This window comes from Bos grunniens, chromosome 3 (assembly GCF_055505025.1).
Source record: "Bos grunniens cultivar Pamir isolate PY7600 chromosome 3, Bosgru_T2T1.0, whole genome shotgun sequence".
Lineage (NCBI taxonomy): Eukaryota > Metazoa > Chordata > Mammalia > Artiodactyla > Bovidae > Bos > Bos grunniens.
Window position 1 is genome coordinate 20,177,970 of NC_141167.1, and position 21,434 is coordinate 20,199,403.

Sequence of the window (21,434 nt, forward strand, 5' to 3'; positions counted from 1 at the left end):
TTTAAAAATTCCGCTAAATCAGTTTGACAGAGCACGCATTTCGGCAACACATGTACTAAAATTGAACTACAGGAAGATTAGCATGGCCCTCGTGCAAAGATAATAGGCAAATTCATGAAGTATTCCATATTTTTACCTGTGGTGTTCAATAATGAACCACCACTACTAACCATTTACCATGATTAAAATTAATGAAATGAGAAATTTAATTTCTCAGACATACTAGTCACATTTTAAGTGCTCAAAAGTTACATGTGATTGAAAAAAAAAGTTTGACAGAAATGGCACTAACTCTTGAGGCCTTAAAAGCTTCCAGCTTGCCACATCTGTAAAATGAGGCCACCTATACCCACCTCAGAATTGCAAAGATCCAATGAATGCTGCCATCCCAGACCTGACCACCTTCCCTAACTGGCCCCCTATCTTGAAATCTTGACTCACAGAGACCCATTCTCCCCAACCAGCCAGAGGAAGCTTTTAATAAATCCCGAATGCCCTCCCATGGCATTAGACCCCACCTGGTACCTGGTCAGCTCCTTTCTGTTGGTCCAGTGGGAACATAATTTGAGCAGAATGACTTGGAGACTAACAGCCCAGCTTCTAAAGCCATAGTGTAGGGTATGATCCAAGATCTGTGACTAGAAACTTAAGTGGGTTATTTACCTCGTGCTCTCTGTAGAATAAGAATAATACTGGTATAGTGTTTGGGAATTCTCTGCCTATCCAGTCATTAGGACTCAGCACTCACTGCCAGGGGCCTGGGTTTGATCCCTGGTTGAGAAACTAATGCCACAAGTCATGCAGCACTGTTAAAAAGAAGAAAGTTGAGTTCACACACCCAGCAGTAAGTACAATGTCTCACATTTAATAAGTGCTAGCTATTTAAGCACAGAAGAACCAAGATTTTTGTTTTCATATTGTATCTACAATATCTTGAGCAAGCACACAGTGTGTATATATCAAATGGATAAATGAACTTTTCTCTAACTTCTCATGATTCTCCAACCACATTGGTCTTTCTTTTTTCCTTTTTTTATAGTTTAATGTATTTTAATAGCAAACTTACAGGAACAGCACAGGAGACAGACAACATTAAAAACATGTCTTTCCATGTAGGACAACTCAGAAAAGTATAGTGAATGGATGGAATCTACTGTGTGATAAAAATGCTACAAACACCATTTCAGTTCAATTCAGTCACTCAGTCTTGTCCGACTCTTTATGACCCCATGGACTGCAGCGTGCCAGGCCTCCTTGTCCCTCATCTCCCAGAGTTTGCCCAAGTTCATGCTCATTGCATCAGTGATGCCGTCCAGCCATCCTATACCGAAGCCCTCTTCTTCTGCCCTCAATCTTTCCCAGCACCAGGGATTTTCCAATGAGTCATCTGTTTGCATCAGATGACCAAAATACTGCAGCTTCAGCTGTAGCATCAGTCCTTCCAGTAAATATTCAGGGCTGATCTCCCTTAAAGTTGATTTATTTGATCTTGCTGTTCAAAGAACTTTTAGGAGTCGTCTTCAGCACCACAGTTTAAAGGCATCAATTCTTTGGGATTCTGACTTCTTTACCGTCCAGCTCTTACAACTGTACGTGATCACTGGGAAGACTATAGCCTTGACTATATGGACCTTTGTTGGCAATGTCTCTGCTTTGCAACACACTATCTAGGTTTGTTATCGCTTTCCTGCCAAGAAGCTATCATCTTCTGAGTTCATGGCTGCAGTCACCATCTGCAGTGATTTTGGAGCCCAAGAAGAGGAAATTCATCACTACTTCCACCTTTTCTCCTTCTATTTGCCATGCAGTAACTGGGGCCGGATGCCATGACCTTAGCTTTTTTCATATTTAGTCTTAAGCTGGCTCTTTCACTCCCCTGTTCACCCTCATCAAGAGGCTCTTAGTTCCTCTTCACTTTCAGCCATTAGAGTGGTATCATCTGCATATCTGAAATTATTGATGTTTCTCCCACCTATCTTGATTCCAGCTTGTAATTTATCCAGCCCAGCGTTTCTCATGATGTGTTCAGCATATAGATGAGTACGTGTACTCCTTTTTTGATCTTAAACCAATCAGTTGGTCCATACAGGGTTCTAACTGTTGCTTCTGGACACACATACAGGTTTCTCAGGAGACAGGTAAGATGGTCTGATAGTCCCATCTCTCTAAGAGCTTTGCACAGTTTGTAATGATCCACACAAAGGCTTTAGCGTAGTTGATGAAACAAAGATGTTTTTCTGAAATTCAATCTTTATCCCAATCCCCAAGAAGGGTATACCAAAGAATGTGCTAACCATCAGACAATTGCACTCCTCTCCCATGCTAGTAAGGTCATGCTTAAAATCTTGCATGCTGGGTTTCAGCATTATGCGAACCAAGAATTTCCAGATGTCCAAGCTGGTTTTAGAAAAGGAAGAGGAACTGGAGATCAAATTGCCAGTATTCGCTGGATTATAGAGAAACCAAGAGTGCCACCATACCAGGCATGTAAAGATGATGTTTCTTCACTGCTCCAGTAGAGGGCGCGCTCTTGCGAGCGGCTTTTGTAGCCAGCCGCTTCCTCCGTGCTTTACCACGCGTCGATTGCGGGCAGTCGGCTTTGAACAAGCGGTGGTCCAGAGACCCTTACGCTGCTTCTCCTTCGGCTGGAGCTCGGCGAGCTAGAGGCGGCCCTAGAGTTGGAGAGCGACGGAGGCGCGGAGGCGGCTGCGAACGCTGGTCTTTATTTCTTAAATATGCCAGGGCTTTTTAATATTTATTTATTTTTTAGGGCTTAAAAAAAATAGCTGCTTTATTGAAATGTAATTCACATAGTATAAAATTCACTCTTTTCAAGTGTACAATTTAGCGGGCTTTTTTAGTGTACTCATTTATCACTAATTGGGCAATCATCACCCCTAATTCCAGAACATTTTTATGACTCTCCAAAGGAAATCCTGTTGTACATCAACCTCAATTAAAAAAAAAAATCCATTACCCATGAGCAGCCACATATACACCACCACTCACCTCTCCCTGGAGCCCTAGGCAACCACTAATCTATTTTTCTTAAACTATGGATTTGTCTATTCTGGACATTTGGTATAAACAATATCATAATATCAAATGTGGTCTTTTGTGTCTGGCTTCTTCGTTTAGCATATGTTTTAAAGGATCATGTTGTAGCATGTATCACTTCACTCCTTTTATGGTCAAATAATATTCCAATCGAATGGCCATAGCAGTTTTTGTTTATCCTTCAGTTGATGAACTTTTGCGTTGCTTCCACTTTTGGGCATAATGAATAGACCATTTGTGCTATCAGTATTCGCATACAAGTTTTTGTGTGAGCAAAACTTCAATTTTCGATTCTCTTGTCTATATTCAAGCCCTTTGCCCATTTTTAAGTTGGCTTGTCTTTATCATTGACTTGTAAGAGCTATTTATAAAACATCTTCTAGATACTGGACCTTTATCAAATTATGAGTTGCAGATATTTTTCCTCACACCATGGGTTGTCTTCTCATGTTCTTGAGGTATCCTTTGAAGCACAACAGTTTTCAAGTTCGATGAAGTCTTTTAACTTTTTGTTGTTTTTCTTGTACTTTTGCTGTTATATCTGAGAATCCTAGGCCAGATCCAGGGCTGTGAAGATTTACTCTAATGTGTTCTAGTAAGAGTTTTGTGGTCTTATATTTAGGCCATTGATCCATTTTGAGTTAATTTTTGTAGCCACTGTAGGGTAGGGTTTCAAAATTCATTCTTTGCATGTGGATACCTAGTTTTTCTAACATCACTTATTTTAAGACTGTTCTTTCCCTTATTGAACTGTCTTGACAACCTTGTTGAAAATCAATTGATGGCATGGGGACTAAAGGATTGAATGAAAGCAGTCAAAAGGTAAAAACTTCCGGTTATGAGATATATGTCTGCTAGAGATGTAATGTACAACATGATAAATATAATTAACACTGCTGTATGTTACACATGAAAGTTAAGAGTAAATTCTAAGAGTTCTCATCATAAGAAAAAAATTTTTTTCTAGTTTATGTTTATATGAGATGATGGATGTTCACTAAACTTACTGTGATAATCACTTCATAATATATATAAATCAAATCATTATGCTGTACAACTTAAACCTATATAGTGGTGTACCTCAATTATAGCTCAATAAAACTGGAAGGAAATACAAACATAAATTTTTTTAAAAGAAAATGAGGACTTCCCTGGTGGTCCAGTGGTTAAGAATCCACCTGCCAATGCAGGGAACATGGCTTTGATTCCTGGTCCGGGAAGATTTCATATGCTGCGGGGCAACTAAGTCGCAACTACTGAATCTTCATGAAACAATTACTGAAGCCTATACTTCCTCGAGCTTGTGCTCCACAAGAGAAGCCACCACTGTAAGAAGCCTGCACAGTGAAAATAGAGAATAGGCCCTGGCTCACTGCATCTAGAGAAAGCTGGAGCAGCAATGAAGACCCAGTAGAGCCAAAAATATATTAACTAAATTAAAAAAAGAGAATGCACTTATTTATGAGACTTGAAATGCCATTCCATTCGTCTTTGTGCATGCATGCTCGGTTTTGACTGACTCTTTGCAACTCCATGAACTGTAGCCCACCAGGCTCCTCTGTCCATGGATTTTCCAGGTAAGAACACTGGAGTGGGGTTGCTATTCTCTTCTCTATGGGATCTTCCTGACCCAGGGATTGAACCTGGGTCTCCTACATCTCCTGCATTGGTAGGCAGATTCTTTACCACTGAGCCACCTGGGAAGCTCTTCCATTAATCTGTATGTCTGTCCTTATGCCAATACTTCGCTGTTGGTAACTGTAGTTTATATTTTTTCTGTTTTGGGTCATGCTGTGTGGCTTGCAGGATCTTAGTTCCCTGACCAGGGACTGAACCTGGGCAATGGCAGTGAAAGCTTGGAATCCTAACCGTTAGGCCACAAAGGAACCACCATAAGTTTTGAAATCCTCTAACTTGATTCTTTTCCAATATTGTTTTGGCTTTTTGAGGGCCCTTGTAATTCCATGTGGATCTAAGGATCAGGTTTTCCATTTCTGCAAAAAAGGCTGATGGAATTTTGGCAGGAATTGCATTGAATTTGGGTTGTATTGCCATCTTAATATTAATCCAGGAATGCAAGATGTCTTCCCATTTATCTACGTCTGTAATTTCTTTCAACAATATTTTATAGTTTTCAGTGTACAAGTCTTTTACTTCCTTGGTTAAATATATTTCCTAGGTATTTTATTCTTTTGGATGCTATTGCAAAAGGGATTGTTTCTAAGTTCCTTTTCAGATTGTTCATTGCTGATATATAGAAACAACTGATCTTTTGTGTGATCTTTTCTTTAAACTTAAAAAAAAATTGAAGTATAGCTACTTTACAACGTTGTATTAGTCTTAAATGTACAGCAAAGTGATTCGGATATATATATTTTATATATACATATGAAAGTGAAAAGAAAGTGAAGTCGCTCAATCGTGTCCGACTCTTTGCGACCCCATGTACTGTAGCCTACCAGGCTACTCTGTCCATGGGATTTTCCAGGCAATAGTACTGGAGTGGATTGCCATTTCCTTCTCCAGGGGATCTTCCCGATATTTATATATATTGTATATAAGTATTCAGTTCAGTTCAGTTCAGTCGCTCAGTCGTGTCCGACTCTTTGCGACCCCATGAATTGCAGCACGCCAGGCCTCCCTGTCCATCACCAACTCCTGGAGTTCACTCAGACTCACGTCCATCGAGTTGGTGATGCCATCCAGCCATCTCATCCTCTGTCGTCCCCTTCTCCTCCTGCCCGCAATCCCTCCCAGAATCAGAATCTTTTCCAATGAGTTAGCCCTTCGCATGAGGTGGCTAAAGTATTGGAGTTTCAACTTTAGCATCAGTCCTTCCAAAGAACACCCAGGACTGATCTCCTTTAGAATGGACTGGTTGGATCTCCTTGCAGTCCAAGGGACTCTCAAGAGTCTTCTCCAACACCACAGTTCAAAAGGATCAGTTCTTTGGCGCTCAGCTTTCTTCACAGTCCAGCTCTCACATCCATACATGACCACTGGAAAACCATAGCCTTTACTAGACTGATCTTTGTTGGCAAAGTAATGTCTCTGCTTTTGAATATGCTATCTAGGTTGGTCATAACTTTCCTTCCAAGGAGTAAGCGTCTTTTAATTTCATGGCTGCAGTCACCATCTGCAGTGATTTTGGAGCCCAAAAATAAAGTCTGACACTGTTTCCACTGTTTCCCCATCTATTTGTCATGAAGTGATGGGACCAGATGCCATGATCTTCATTTTCTGAATGTTGAACTTTAAGCCAACTTTTTCACTCTCCTCTTTCACTTTCATCAAGAGGCTCTCTAGTTCTTCTTCACTTTCTGCCATAAGAGTGGTGTCATCTGCATATCTGAGGTTATTGATATTTCTCCTGGCAATCTTGATTCCAGCTTGTGCTTCTTCCAGCCCAGCGTTTCTCATGATGTACTCTGCATAGAAGTTAAATAAACAGGGTGACAATATACAGCCTTGACGTACTCCTTTTCCTATTTGGAACCCATCTGTTGTCCATGTCCAGTTGTTGCTTCCAGATCTGCACACAGGTTTCTCAAGAGGCAGGTCAGGTGGCCTGGTATTCCCATCTCTTTCAGAATTTTCCACAGTTTAGTGTGATCCACACAGTCAAAGGCTTTGGCATAGTCAATATATATATACATATATTTTTCAGATTCTTTTCCATTACAGGAAAAGAATTTTGAATATAGTTCCTTGTGCTAAACAGTAGATCTTTGTTGTTTATCTTATATTTAGTAGTGTGTATATATTAATCCCAAACTCCTAATTTATCTCCTCTCCTCCCTGCCCCCACTGACTGTTGACATTGTACCTTGCAACTTTGCTGAATTCTTTTAATAACCCTAATAGTCTTTTTAGTAGATTCTTTGGGATTTATTCTATTTATTTATTTATTATAAATAGATAATATAAATAGGGGGTCATCTGTATATAGATAGCTTGACTTCTTCCTTTTTAATTAACATTCCTTTTATTTCTTTTTCTTTTCCTTTTATTTCTAATTTCCCTGCCTGAATAAAACACCCAATGTCATTCTGAACAAAAGTAGTGAGAATGGACATCCTTGTCTTGTCCCTGATCATTCATTATGATGTTAGCTGGGGGCTTTCTGTAGGTGCCTTTAAGAGGTGAAGAAGTTCACTTCTGTTTCTAATTTGTTGGGTGTTTTTATCATGAAAGGATACTGGATTTTGTCAAATGCTTTTTCTGTGTTTTGAGGTGATCATATGTTTTTTCTGCTTTATTATTAATAAGGCATATTACATTAATTGATTTTTCAGATGTTAAACCAACCTTGCAAACCTGAAATAAATTCCACTTGCATATGGTGTACAGACCTTACTTTCTGCTTGTGCAGAGCTTGGTCAGTCATCTCTCACTGACACTAGGGGGTTTTCAAGTCTCCTGGGTATGTACTCATTCCTGAACACACATGACTTTCTAAATTTTTTGGATTTTCAGGAAAATGTGGGAACTTAAAAAAATTCCCATATTCCTTTATTTCTTTTTTAAAAATTGTTAATTAATTAATTTTTGGCTGTACCTCATGGATCTTATTTCCCTGACCAGGGGTTGAACTCATGCCCCTTGCAGTGGAAGTATGGAGTCTTAACCACTGGACCAACAGGGAAGTCCCTATTTCTTCTCTTTAAATTTTTAACAATTTTTAATTTTTTTTATCAGCCTCTTGTTGACCCCAACTTGTTATTTTGAAAAGTAATTTATTTTCCAGTAATTTCAAATTGACAGTTGTACATACATAAAAGCAAGTCTTGTATCTTGATTAAATATATATTCCTAAATATTAATGTTGACATTATTTAAAATGAAATTGCTTTCAGAAATTCTTTTTCTGATGATTTATTGCTGCTGCTGCTGCTGCTAAGTCACTTCAGTCCGACTCTTCACGACCCCATGGACTGCAGCCTACCAGGCTCCTCAGTCTGTGGGATTTTCCAGGCAAGAGTACTGGAGTGGGGTGCCATTGCCTTGTCCGATTTATTACTAGTATATACATATTAGATAGAGTGTGTGAACGGATTCCGCCTCTTATAACTTTGCTGAGTTAGTTGACTAGCTCAAATAATTTTTTGTTGTTATGTGTATGTATGTGTGCTGAGTCATTCAGTCGTGTCTGACTCTTTGCGACCCCATGAACTGTAGTATGCTGGGCTTCTCTGTTCATGGAATTTTCCAGGCAAGGATACTGGAGTGGGTGGCCATTTCCTACTCCAGGGAATCTTTCCAATGCAGGAATCAAACCCATGTCTCTTACATCTCCTTCATTGGCAGGCAGATCTTTACCACTGTACCACCTGGGTTATAGTAAGTTTTATATATAATATGATGTGATCTGTGTTCTGTGAATAGACAGTGTTAATTTTTCCATTCACCCATGGATGTCTTTTCTTTCTTTCCTCAGGACTCTGGGTAGAACTTCCAGTATACTACTGAATAACAGTGGTGAAGGCCAGCTTCCTGGCCATCCTGATTTCAGGAGTGACTCTTTCAGCCTTTAACATTAAGCATGATGTTTGCTGTGGCTTTGTATACTACTCTTTTCCATACTAAATAAATTTCCTTTTATTCCTACTTTGTTTGTATTATGAAATAGCACTGGGTTTTAAAACATATTTATTTAGTTGACTGTGTCAAGTCTTCGTCATGTCATGCAGGATCTTTCATTGCAGCAGCTGGGCAGGCTCCAGAGAGTGCAGGTTGCAATAGCTGTGGTGCGCCAAGACGTGTGGGATCTTAGTTACCGGACCTGGGATTGAGTCCCCAGGACTGCAAGGAGGATTCTTAACCACGAGACCACCAGGGAAGTCCCAGCACTAGACTTTAATGATTGAGCGACATAGAAGAGTTGATGGGGTGGACACTGGGTTAGGTGGATAGAGACCATGGTGAGTGGGGGTGGGAAATATCAGTCCCATTCTCTTCCAAGCTTCAGACTCATCTTTTCAACTACTTGCAATACAAATAGCACCTATATGTCCCACAGGCAATTCAAACTTATCCTAAGATTGACTTTCTAGAAACCTGCCTCTCCTGTGTTTTCTAGTGATGTCACTCCACCATTAATGTGTTTTCCCAGGGGAGGAACCTCATGTTGCTCTTCTGTCATCCTTATAATCTAGTCTATCACAAAATCCCATCACCCAACACGTGTACCTTGATTCCAACTTCCCCCTTTTTTTTTTCCAACTTCCCCTTTTTATGTCCAACACAATTGCCTTTTCTTGTACCAAGGGACTGGGAATAGAGATGTATGACATATGTGCACTATACTCTTTTAAGATGTCAATCTACTGGTAAAACCCATTGAATACAATGTAGTAAGCAGAAAAATAATTTGCTCAAATATTTGAGTACCACTCAAATATTTATTGAGTACTTATTAAATGCCAGAATGATTATTCTAGGTGTTGGAAATACAGTAGTGAACACAGTTCCTACTTTCATGCTTACTGTATTTTAGTGGGAAGACAGATAATAAGCATGTAAAAACAATGTTAGTATAGAGTTGCTACTTTACAAAGCAGGCTCAGAAAAGGTATATGGGGGATAGGCGTGGCAGTGAGAGACCTGAAGTGAGGAGGAAGCCAAGCTAAGCCCTAGGTGAAGAGCCTTTTCAGTCAAGAGAAGGAAAGCCTGAGATAGGAACAACAGGTTGAGTGCCTGCAGATGAGGGAGGGGAACAGGTAGGAGATGAGGTCAAATTGATAAGGCAAGAGATAAGCAAGGGTCCAATACCCCTGGGTCTCCTAGGCCATAAGGAATTTAGGTTTTATTCTGAATGTGCAGGGAAGCCATGGAAGTTTGAAGATACAGAAGAGAGAATGGAATAATGGTGGGAGAATCCTTTCGGCATGGGATGGGATAGGATCTGGAGCCAAGTGCAAAAGAGTCTTATCAGGCAGTTTACTCTATTGAAAAACTTCCCTCTGTTTGAGTTTCTCTTTAGCCACCAGCTAGCTTCTCTCCTCCTCTTTAAAGTCATACTTCTTAAAAGAATTATCTACATGTACTGTATCTTTTTAAATTTCCTGTTTGAATTTGAAAAATGCAGTTTCAAATTTTTCCCCACTCCAATGTAGCACTCAACCCAATAATCACTAGTGAGAGTTGGACTATAAAGAAAGCTGAGCACTGAAGAATTGATGCTTTTGAACTGTGGTGCTAGAGAAGATTCTTGAGAGTACCTTGGACTGCTAGAAGATCAAACCAGTCAATCATAAAGGAAATCAGTTCTGAATATTCACTGGAAGGACTGATGCTGAAACTCCAATACTTTGGCCACCTGATGCAAAGAATTGACCCATTGGAAAAGACCTAGATGCTGGGAAAGATTGATGGCAGGAGGAGCGGATGACAGAGGATGAGATGGTTGGATGGCATCACCGACTCAATGGACAGGAGTTTGAGCAAGCTCCAGGAATTGGAGATGGACAGGGAAGCCTGGCATGCTGCAGTCCATGGAGTCTCAAAGAGTCAGATAGGACTGAGCTTACTGAACTGAACTGAGTCCTCCTTTTAACTAGATGTCACAGTAGCATTAGACAATGACCTCACCCTGTGCTGGCCTTCCTCTGGCCGCTCTAATTGCTCCCTCCAGCTCCTCTTCTCTACCTGGCCTTAAATGTTGCCATTCCTCAAGCCTTGGTACTAGATCCTCCTTGTGTGCCACCAGTTGGCACACTACTGTATGCTGATGGGGCCCGTGAACTAAGAATAGTTTTCCTGTTTTTTTTTTTTTTTTAAATATTTATTTATTTGGCTTACTGGGTCTTAGTTGTGGCACTCGGGATCTTTAGTTACTGCGTGCAAACTGTTACTTATGGGACGTGGGATCTAGGTCCCTGACCTGCGTGGAGAGCAGTCTTAGCCACTAGAATACCAAGGAAGTCCCGGGTTTTGTTTTAAATGCTGGGAGAAAAAAAATCAAAAGTACGTTTCATGACAAGTGAATGCTAGTATCCCTTAAATTTTATTGACACACAGTCACATCCATTCGTTTCCTATTGTCTATGGCTGTGTTCACACTACAGCAGCAAAACTGAGTAGTGGTGACGCAGAACCTAGAGCCCACAAAGGCCAAAGTATTAACTCCCCGTTTCCAAGAAGTTTGCTTTATGCTTTCTCCCTAGGTTTCATTCATTCTGGTAGCTTTGGTTACCATGTATATGCCAAGGAGTCCCAAAGCAGCAACTTCGGTCCAGATTCCTTCTCTACGGATGACCAGACATGAACATCCAGCTGCCTGTCATTCCCACGTGCAGGAGTCACCAAGAGACCAGAATGAACAAGACCAGACTAGCTCCTACCTCAGCGTACCCCTTTTCACTAAGTAGCACCAATATCCATCCAACTGGTCACGTGAGGAATTCGGAATCCTTGACACACCTCCTTTCCCCTCAATCAAACGAAACCTAAGTCCCCCTCTACTGTCTTCAACGCACCCGCACCCACAGCTCTCACATAAAACGGGTCTTTTCAAAACGTAAAGCCAGGCAACCCTCGCCCGGCGTTTGTGCCCCGGAAGCAGAGGCGCCCACGCACGCCAGACACCGCGAAATCCCCGCGCGGCCCTAGGTCGCGGCGCAGAGTTCTCAGGACCCTCCTAAACCCGAGGCCTCGTCGCCGCCTCAGAAACGTAAGCAACACCGCCCTCCCGCCCCAAGCCGCTCTCTGCGGCGCCCGGAAGATACGTAAGGAGGCGGGGCTACGTATTACAAACCGGACCGTGACGCGCTGCGTTTTCTCTTTCCAGCCAGCGCCGAGCGATGGGTGAGTGGCGCTCTGCTTTGGGGCCGGGATTGGGGAGCGAGCTCAATCCGGCGCCATCCTGCTTCGGGGCCCAGCCGGCAGCGCGGGCTCCTGGGCCCCCGGACACGGAACCCCCGCGAGGAGGGTGGTGCTCAGGCTTGGGCCCCCGGGACCATCCCAGGGGCCATTCCTGGAGCCGCAGGACTCGGGGCCGCGAGCGGCACCATCATGGCTGCCGGGGTCGGGACGGGAAGGGTCTGGGCTGCGTCGCACGTGCATGATGACACCTTGGAAATGCTGTGACCTCCCGACTGCGCTGTGGGGGAGCTAACCTTGGAGAGCTGAGCGTGCGACCGCCGGCGTGGGGCGTTGGGCTGGCGGCCTCGGCTCCGGACTCCCTGCCTCAGGCTCCCGCCCCCCCGCTTCCACACGCAGGCATCTCTCGGGACAACTGGCACAAGCGCCGTAAGACCGGGGGCAAGAGAAAGCCCTACCACAAGAAGCGAAAGTATGAGCTGGGACGCCCCGCTGCCAACACAAAGGTGCGTGCGGGTCCTCACCGCCCGGGAGGTCGCTTCTGCGGCGTCGGTTGAATCTTTGTGGGGCTCTGCGAGTTGCTGTGGGGACTAGGCGGTCTCGCCTTCGCGTGCTGGGTAGATACTGAAAGATCGCGTGGAGACTGCTGCCGTGTCCTAGTAGTACCTGCAAGGGCGCACGGAGCGAGTGGGCTCCTCGGTGCACCGAGCCTTAATTTTCAACGTTTGGAATCGGGCTTTCTCTCTTGGAGGTGACTGGAGTGATGAAAAAGTATCCTTAGGCGTGGTTGTGGCCGTCTTGGTCACCTATGTGCCACTTGCCAATGCTAGGGCTTGTCATAGTTACACTGACTGTTACCTCCGTCGCGCCCGGGTTCCCTTCTCTCTTACTTTTCCTTGATAACCTAGTTTCTGTCTCCTTGTGTTTTCTAGATTGGCCCCCGCCGCATACACACAGTCCGTGTGCGGGGAGGCAACAAGAAGTACCGGGCCTTGAGGCTGGACGTGGGGAACTTCTCCTGGGGCTCGGAGTGTGAGTGAAGTCCTGCAGGCGCGGGTGGGAACTCAGCAGCTAATCCTTGTTTTTAAGCTTCAGTAAGTGCTTTTAGCAGGAAGTCCATGGCCTGGACCAAGATACTAAAGTTCTCCTGTTGAACAGCTTTGAGGTTGTGGAGACTTACCTCCAATCCTGTCCTGCCACTTAACTCGAATAGCCTCAGAGATTGGGGTTGAATCTGGAGACAATGTGGGTGCCAGCCACCTCTGGAAGGATAGGTTTGTGGAAGATGAACTGTTGCTAGAGTTTCCCTTCTTAAGCCTTACTAGGGTAGGGATGGAAGATTGTTGGCATCAGGTTTACTTGGCTTGATTCTGGATTTCTTCTGTGAGCAGGTTGTACACGCAAGACAAGAATAATCGATGTTGTCTATAATGCATCCAACAACGAACTGGTCCGTACCAAGACCCTGGTGAAGAACTGTATTGTGCTTATCGACAGCACACCGTACCGACAGTGGTACGAGTCCCACTATGCACTGCCCCTGGGCCGCAAGAAGGGGGCCAAGCTGGTATGTGTTTGGCGAGCAACTTCCTGTAGGGGGTGCAGGGGGAGGCCAGCCTGATTTCAGCCTTCTTGTGATGAAAACTCTGTCCAGTTCTGCTACTGAAGGGAGAGAGATGAAAGCCTTTAGTGCTGAGGAAGGTGGCAGGGCTGTGGGATGTGACACTCCTGAACTAGGGTTTGGGGGTCCCCCTCTAAGCCATCTGTATTTCCTTTATTCAGACTCCTGAGGAGGAAGAGATTTTAAACAAGAAACGATCAAAGAAAATTCAGAAGAAATACGATGAGAGGAAAAAGAACGCGAAAATCAGCAGTCTTCTAGAGGAGCAGTTCCAGCAGGGCAAGCTTCTTGGTAAGATGACTTCTGCATTTGGGGAGGAGGCGTCTCAAGATATGGTGTGCTCTCTGGAGGCTAGAGAGTTCACCAGAAGGATTTGGTAACAGTGAACAAGCACAAATCAGAATATTTGGTCATCTGGTTAGTTTGAAGCGGAAATGGAAGATAGTGGGCAGGAGCCCATAGGCCTGAACTTGGTCTAGGCCTCTGAATTTCAGTAGTATCTTGAGAACTCGTCTGTGTCCAGGCTGAGGGGATTGTCTCAGTGATGAAAACTTTGTCCAGTTCTGCTACTGATTTTCAAAGTGATGATAAAGTATATCTGAGGAGACATTGGGCTTTGTGTCTGCCCCAGGATACCTGGGCGCTTAAGGGGATACATAGATATGGGTAGGCCACAGTGTCATTTTCCTGAGGACCACACTCTAATCTTGCAGCATGCATCGCTTCAAGACCAGGCCAGTGTGGCCGAGCAGACGGCTATGTGCTAGAGGGAAAAGAGCTCGAGTTCTATCTGAGGAAGATCAAGGCCCGGAAAGGCAAATAAACCCTCTTCTCTCCTGTCTTAGCTCATCTAATAAAGGCGTTTACTGTTCTATGCCATGTTCATGTTCTGAGAGTACTTCATTGTTTGGCACACTATAGAATGCCCCAGTTCCCCCTGCCTGAAGGCCAGGCCTGTTACGGGCTGTGACTCTAGCCGGAGGAACAGTTCTCGCTCCTGAGGCTGAGTTTCAGTGGCAACAGGGATGTGTTGTGCAGGCTGAGCAGAGACTGAGGGAGGTAACCCAGCTTGGGGCCCCTGCAGTATTGGGCTGTTGCCTGGACCATCATTGGAACCAAAGCCATGTTGCCTCCCTAAAGTTCTTTTAGAGACCCTGTATGCAGACTTTGGTTTGGGGTTTTTTTCAGGCTCCTGGTCTAGAAACCTTGAAATTGTGTTCTACACTTAAGCATTGTTGAGCAAGTTATACATATTAATTATCTCTTGAGCTCTAATCCTTTCCCCTCTCCTTACTCAAAAGTTAGTTTGTTTAAATTGTTGAATTGGTTTCTTCAGCTTTCCCTTTTCATAGTTCCTCAGTTATTTGATTGTAGCAAATAGTGGTCTTTTAGGTTAAAGACAGGTTCAATCTTAGCTTATCCTTGGGTCATAACTCCCACATCAAATGTCACCAAATTTTGTGTGGTGCTAATAGTAAAGAACCTGCCTGCCAATGCAGGAGACATAAAGAGACGCAGGTTTGGTCCCTGGGTTGGGAAGATCCCCTGGAGGAGGGCATGGCAACCCATCCCAGTATTGCCTGGAGAATCCCATGGACAGCGGAGCCTGGCAGGTTGCAGCCCAAGGGTTAAAAACAGCTGGCAACTGAGCACAAAGCACAACTGCTGCTCTGATCGCTTTTCTGCATCCTGCTTTGCTCTTCTGTTTTCTCTAACACAATCCCAGCTCTCTGTGATCATTTTAAAAAGCTAAGATTTTTAAACTTCTTTTGGATATGAACCATTTTTAATGGTATTTGTTACAATACTGCTTTTATGTTTGGTTTTTTGCCTGCACAGCTTGTGGGATCTTAGTTCCCTGACCAGAAATCAAACCTGTGCTCCCTGCATTGGAATGTAAAGTCTTAACCACTAGACCACCAGTGAAGTCCCTAAAAGATAAATTTTTTTACACAGCATCCCATCTCAAAGTTGGAACCAGAAGCTATGGAACTCAATGAGACTAATCCCTTCTATGATGACTGCCATCCTTTACATGTGTTCACTTACTATTCCTTTGGTTGGGAATACTTTCTGTCAGATGCCCACGTTGCTCACTCCTTTCAGATCTTTGTCAGTCCAGTGAGTTCCCTGATCACAGAATTTTAAATAGCACTCCCTTCCATGCCATATCTTTTGCCCCTGTTTTTTCCCTTATTTGGCATAAATTTTGTTTATTTGCTTATTTTGCACCCTCTATTAAAATATATCTCCTGGGGAAATGGGTATGTTTACTGCTGCATCTCTAGTATCTGGAAAGGCACAGCAATATACCAGTCAAATATGTACTTTAAGGAGTTCTAAAGAAAAGGTTTTATCCAATTTAAAGTGGTTGAAAAGTACTTGTCTTAAATGAGCTATAAATCAAAATTGGTTCATCAACTTGGCTAATTGCAGACTTCTGTAATTCCGACTTCTGGCTAAGCAGTTGGAAAAGGTGGACCACTAAGACCAACCCTTTAAAACCTTATGGTTGACTCTGGGGAGACCTGACCTCTGCCTTCCCACCCAGTGATCTGGCAACACATGGTCATTAGCTGATGCTCTGAGAGCTGTGTGTTGGGCGTGGCACAGCAACAAAAGAGCTGAATGCATCTACATCTCCACTGCTCTCCCTGATGAGCACTCAACCTGAAGCAAGGCTTCCTCTCAACCCTTCCAAAACACTTCGGGTGCCTTCTGAGTGAATGGTGACCACAAGGTGCCTTTTCTGGACAGTACAGGTTTGTCAACCAAGGCTGAGAAAAGTTCATCATCCCGTCACTCAGCAGGAAAGTAGAACCCAGCATTGTGATCCTGTCAACAATGCCAGAGGCTGCATGTCCTCAAGCTCTCCCTACATTCGCCATGCCTCCCATTTTTGAGTTTTGGCGGTTGTTTTCCCTTGGCTTTAGCATTCAGCTTTGGCATTTACCAATTGTTTAGAAGGCAGGAATCTTAGAGAAACTCAGTTTAGGAGCAACTCTAGTACCCTGTGGGGTCAGCTGAGTGCCCCAGTCTCACCACAGAGATGGACCACCTGCAGTTTTCACCCCTTAAATTGTCCTTTCTCCTTGTTTGGTGGGAACAGAGAAGGGCTTGTTCAGATGCCGCAAGTCTAGGCTGGGTGCCTTCACATCTCAGTGTCAGCTTCCAGGGCAGACTCTCAAACCCTCTCCGCCCACCGCCACCCCCCCCCCCCCCTGCACCAAACCCTTATCTTTAACCCACTTCAGAGTATGCCAGTTCAGTTTTAAGCAATTTTAATTGCACAAATAATAAATGAATACATTCTCATTGTAAACAAATTGAACATAACATAAAGTACCCAGTACACACTTTGGCCCCTCTTTGGGGTGAGGTTATCAGAATAAGGTATATTCTAAACATTTTTATGTGACCTTGGGGGCAGCAGCAGCATTCCCTGGAACCTATTAGAAATACGCAAATTCTTAACCTCCATCCCAGACTTAATGAATCAAATGCCAGGGGTGGTAGGTACCCAAGACTTTAACAAGCCCTTCAGTGATACTGATGCTCCAAGTTTAAGAACTGGCCTAGCCCAAAATCACAGTGGAAATAAACCGCGCACCTGGGATCTAGTCCTCTGTAACTCGCCCTTGTGTCCTAGCTAAACTGCTAAGCCAAACTGGAAGCATCCTCTACCCAAATCAGGCCCTTATGCCATCCGGGGCGGTCCCTAGGTGCCCGGCCTTAGGGCACGTGGGAATGCTGCTCTAATAACTCCGCAGGGCCCGCAAAGTAGGCGGGGGCGGGCCTGGGGGAGGCAGCTGGACTGCCCACCCCGGCTGGTTTGGCTCAGGGCTCCTGGGTCTCGTCCCCTGACCCTGACGCCTCCTCCTCAATGCGGTCCGCTGCCTCGATGTCGCCGCCCTCTTCGGCCCGGAAGCGCACCAGATGCGGGGTACGCGGGGCGCGGATGCGGCCGAAGTTCCGGAGGCTGATGGCTGGCGAGGGAGCGCCTACGCCCAGGAAGCGGCCGAGCAGCGGGGTCTGCGCGGTCACCGGCCGGGCTGGCCCAGGGGACGCCTCCACCTGCAGGCTCTGCTCAGGGTCATCGCTCATGCTGCGGGCAGGCAGGAGGGCTGCGTGAGCAAGCCTCTGACAGCAGGTGGACCCGGAGGGACCGAGTCCTGGGCGCCCGGAGGGTGGGTGGGGAACTGGAGCCTGGCTACTGACTCAGGTTCTGCCTCAGCCGGCGTAGGCTACTCACCGCAGGTTGAAGGTGGAGCCCAGGAAGGAAGGCCGCAGCGACTCGGCCACCGTGGCCACCGTGTAGGGCGGCTGCGCCGAGTCCTCATCCCAGTACGCGTCCTTCTCCGCGGGAGGCAGGTTCTGGTACATGTCATCCACGGAGAGCAGGGATACCTGGGAGCAGCAGGTCACAAGAATCCCCTTCTCTGCAAACCCAGACTGAGAGCTGGCAAGGAGGGAGAGCCCGACTGCCGGGAGCTGCCACCAGACCCTGAATCACCTGCAAGTTGCGGTCTATAAGCTGGTTGGTTTCAAAGTCGTCGTCATCCTCACCAAAGGGATTGATGATCTGTTCTGCCACCTGCAGGTGGTAAGAGAGTGTTTTCTGGGCTCAGAGCCCTACTTTCTAACTGCAAAGTGTGGGTGGGTCCTGGGTCCATATCCCCACCCCCTGAAGTGCCCACCTTGAGCCAGCCGGCATAGAAGAAGAACTGCAGCAGAGTGGTGAGAGGCACGTACATGTCCAGGTCCCCTGCGGCTTGCCCTGGCTCCAGAGGCTCCCGAGGTGTGGCAGCCCCTGCCACTGGCTCCACAAACTGGCGGCCCACCAAGGAGAGGGCAAAGAAGGAGTATACCGCTATGGTCACCACCTGGAGGAGGGAATGCCAGGCTGAGTGGGACAGGTTAAAATGCTGTCTCTGCCCCGAGGGTCAGTGGTAGATCTAACAATTAAAGCATGTATCGGGGACTTCCCTGGGGGTGAGCTCCCAATGTAGGGGGCCCAGGTTCGATCCCTGGTCAGGGAACTAGATCTCACATTGCTGCACCTTGAGTTCACATGTGCCAACTAAAGCTTCCCCATGCTGCAAATAAGACCCAACCCAGCCAAATAAATAAATATTTTAAAAAATAAATTAAAAAATAAATACAACATGCAGCAAGGTGTGGCAACACCAAATGGGAGGGGATCATCTTAGTGAGGGCCCAGGGAGGCTTTGAGGATGAGCCCTTGGCTATTTAGTGTCTCACTGAACTGAACTGCCCCTGGGCAGGTACCGTCTCTAGTTCTCAGTGTCACACACAGCACAGGACATACAGTAGGCACTGGGACTGGGAGGTGAGAGGCAGTTACTTGGGTGTAGACGAGGGGGATGCTGATCCAGTCATAGTGGAAGAGCATGCTGCACTTGGCCCGGTACTTATTCAGCTCCTGGTGGAACAGCAGGAAGAGGAAGTCAGTGGAGACAGAAAGGAAGAAAGGAGAAGGGAGTCCAGTACACATTAGGCCTGGGCTAGGTCTCATTCTGCTTGCAGAGGTGTTGTCGGGCTGGGGTGCCTGTGATGGAAGGCAGCTCAGCACAGTGACTGCAAGGACAGACCCTGGAGCCGGAAGTTCTGAGGATGAATCTCGGCTCCACTAGCTGTGTGGCTTGGGCAAGTTTTTTTTTCCACTCCTTGCCTCAGTTTCCTCACTTCCTCACACTTGCTGCGCTACATAATAGACACCATGTAGGTGTTAAGCACTGAAATTATGGTTGCTGTATGCAAAAGTAGGGGGAGGAGGGCAGATGGGCCTGTCCTAGGTCGACTCACTTCCAGGAGCAGGCAGAGAGCAATGTCATCACGGATTCGCCCATCCCTCCGGGCCTGGGCTGCCAGGTTGGTGAACCAGACGCAAGGAATCCAGTACTTATTGAAGTCAGATTTCAGGCTCTCAAACTTTTTCCTCTCTTCCTGGGACATGAAACCTGGAGATTGAAGAGAAAGAAATGAAGTCTCATCCTTGTCCTCTAGGACTCACCGCTCTGGGGTCCTGGAGCTCCCCCTGGTGGTCAAACCTCCCCGCCTAGGAGACCCTCGGAGCAGGTCCGGTTCAGTCCCTCCCAGGGCTCCCTGAGCGCCGCACCTGCGTCCACCACATGCTCCATGGTGGGAAAGCGCTTGAGCACGCGCGTGCTGACAGAGCGCAGCACCAGCACCGACGCCAGGTTGGCGTAGCGGATGAGGGTGCGGCGCAGCAGACGGCCACGCTGGTCCACGCCGTGCACGGTGGCTGAGATGACGCACATCAGCTGGTCTGGCAGCGGGATGCTTGTGTACTGGGCCCACCAGCGGTTCACCACCATGGTCACGTAGAAACCTGGTGGCCGCCGTGGGTAGTGGGGACGGAAAGGGAAGACGGAGGGCTTGGAAGTCAGTGTGTCCTGCCGGCAACCAGAACGCCTGGTCCAAGCCGGGTGGAACCAAGGCAGAGGGAAGGACACATTGACTCCAGCACCCTGCCTCGCTTGTCAGAGGGACAGCCTCATCCTCTGATCACGCCCTGATGGACCAAACCAGGCAGGGAGGAAGAAGACTGCAGACCTCCTCAGGCAGAGGAGACATGATGGTTCAAGTCCAGGCAGTGGTTAACTCTGAGCCCTGCTTCCCATGAGGGTGTGGAGGGAAGTGTCACCTCTCTCCAGTTCCCCTGCAGGACGCAGGGGGATGTGAGGCCAGCAGCAGGCTGGGGCTGTGTTTGGAGTGAGGGTCAGGCTGGTGATAGGCAGGGCCTGCTGCTGCTGCTGCTGCTCCTAAGTCACTTCAGTTGTGTCCCACTCTTAGTGACCCCATGGACTGCAGCCTACCAGGCTCCTCTGCCCATGGGATTTTCCAGGCAAGAGTACTGGAGTGGGTTGCCATTGCCTTCTCCAAAGCAGGGCCTAGTCCTCTGGAAATCCTAGACCCGGCACACAGCTCCCATGTCTGCTGAGCCTGCTCTGGTTGACCTTCAGATGTGCCGCTGGGCTAATTCTGACCCTCAGCGCTAGCAGCCCAGCCCAAAGGTCAGGAAAGATGGCTAGGAGGCTGCAAGCGAGAACCCCTTGTCCTTTGAACTTACCCAGTACAAAGGACAAGGGGATGAGGTCCGCAGAGCGGTTGCAGTATCGGGCCACCTGAGCATACACACGCTTCTGCTCCTGGGTCAGCAGCAGCCTGGGGAAGGTCAGGTGGGGCCTGCGTTAGAGGGAGGTGGCCAACCTAGTCCCCCGCAGGCCAGCCCTGAGACCCTGCCCTCACCCTCGCACCGGTAGGTGACGCTGAGCAGAGCATACAGGGCGATGAAGAGGAGGAACTCCTTGTAGAGGAGCTTGTAGATGCTTCCCCGCCAACGGAGAAGCAGGCCAGAGAAGCCTCCGAAGCGGGCCTCTGCCACTTTGAGGGTGTAGGAGACCGTCATGGTGCTGGTGACCTGGGGCAGAAGGTCGTGAAAGCTGCCCTTGGAGCTGTCCTTCTCTCCCCATAAACCTCCTCCTTAGCCTGCCTTCTCATCACCCAGCTTAGGTCCCCAAGTAACCTCCTACAACTCTGGTCACCCCCCGACCCCAGCCTTCACCCTTTCAGTAGGAAGGAAGCAGACAAGCAGATAGAGCACACCCCCAGCCCCCTAGGACTCAGTGGCACATGGGTTAAACCAGGATGAGATGGGGCAGAGGGGAGCTGAGATCTACATCCTCTCCTGCCTGAGGCTGCCCCAAGCTCCTCTTCCACTTGCAGGACTAGGAGGAACCCCTGAACTGCTGAGGACAGGAGACTCAACTGTAGCCCAGCCCCATACACCGTGGGGTCTTGCTCTCGAAGCTGATAGTTGGTCTCTCAAGGCACAGGGCACTCTGACCCCCATCCCACACCTACCTACCTGCTCTGGACAGCAGCCTGTGCC

General features: G+C 46.7%; 2 protein-coding genes, 4 non-coding genes and 1 pseudogene across 6 annotated transcripts; 6 read left to right on the forward strand and 1 right to left on the reverse strand.

Annotated features, from left to right (window-relative positions):
* Positions 1-35: 35 nt before the first annotated feature.
* LOC147375206 (U6 spliceosomal RNA) lies at positions 36-134 on the forward strand (annotated as a pseudogene).
* Positions 135-11,835: 11,701 nt separating this feature from the next.
* RPS8 (ribosomal protein S8) lies at positions 11,836-14,377 on the forward strand. The gene is made up of 6 exons (XM_086385154.1): positions 11,836-11,862; positions 12,277-12,383; positions 12,810-12,909; positions 13,269-13,444; positions 13,660-13,789; positions 14,212-14,377. Exons 1-6 carry the CDS (start codon positions 11,859-11,861, stop codon positions 14,319-14,321), a joined length of 627 nt encoding a protein of 208 aa, XP_086241280.1. The 5' UTR covers positions 11,836-11,858; the 3' UTR covers positions 14,322-14,377.
* On the forward strand, positions 12,114-12,193 carry LOC147375208 (small nucleolar RNA SNORD55/SNORD39). Its single transcript, XR_015161726.1, has one exon. It is a non-coding gene; the product is annotated as a small nucleolar RNA SNORD55/SNORD39 (small nucleolar RNA).
* LOC147375209 (small nucleolar RNA SNORD46) lies at positions 12,631-12,734 on the forward strand. The gene has a single exon (XR_015161729.1). It is a non-coding gene; the product is annotated as a small nucleolar RNA SNORD46 (small nucleolar RNA).
* On the forward strand, positions 13,508-13,577 carry LOC147375210 (small nucleolar RNA SNORD38). The gene has a single exon (XR_015161728.1). It is a non-coding gene; the product is annotated as a small nucleolar RNA SNORD38 (small nucleolar RNA).
* Positions 14,035-14,105, forward strand: LOC147375211 (small nucleolar RNA SNORD38). The gene has a single exon (XR_015161727.1). It is a non-coding gene; the product is annotated as a small nucleolar RNA SNORD38 (small nucleolar RNA).
* A 2,385-nt stretch (positions 14,378-16,762) lies between the features above and the next one.
* Positions 16,763-21,055, reverse strand: BEST4 (bestrophin 4). The gene is made up of 9 exons (XM_086385139.1): positions 20,800-21,055; positions 20,613-20,707; positions 19,638-19,871; positions 19,325-19,479; positions 18,864-18,941; positions 18,196-18,381; positions 18,012-18,092; positions 17,751-17,905; positions 16,763-17,603 (listed from the first exon to the last, which is right to left on the reverse strand). Exons 1-9 carry the CDS (start codon positions 20,949-20,951, stop codon positions 17,336-17,338), a joined length of 1,404 nt encoding a protein of 467 aa, XP_086241265.1. The 5' UTR covers positions 20,952-21,055; the 3' UTR covers positions 16,763-17,335.
* Positions 21,056-21,434: the final 379 nt, after the last annotated feature.

Excerpts from the sequence above, each read along its gene's own strand:
- RPS8 (XM_086385154.1), top strand. Across the intron at positions 12,384-12,809 it reads GCCCCGCTGCCAACACAAAG|ATTGGCCCCCGCCGCATACA; the intron begins GTGCGTGCGGGT and ends TGTGTTTTCTAG. Across the intron at positions 13,790-14,211 it reads CCAGCAGGGCAAGCTTCTTG|CATGCATCGCTTCAAGACCA; the intron begins GTAAGATGACTT and ends CTAATCTTGCAG.
- BEST4 (XM_086385139.1), bottom strand. The coding sequence starts at position 20,951 with ATGACGGTCTCCTACACCCTCAAAGTGGCAGAGGCCCGCTTCGGAGGC. Across the intron at positions 19,480-19,637 it reads GGAGCATGTGGTGGACGCAG|GTTTCATGTCCCAGGAAGAG; the intron begins GTGCGGCGCTCA and ends TTCAATCTCCAG. Across the intron at positions 17,906-18,011 it reads TTATAGACCGCAACTTGCAG|GTATCCCTGCTCTCCGTGGA; the intron begins GTGATTCAGGGT and ends TGCTGCTCCCAG.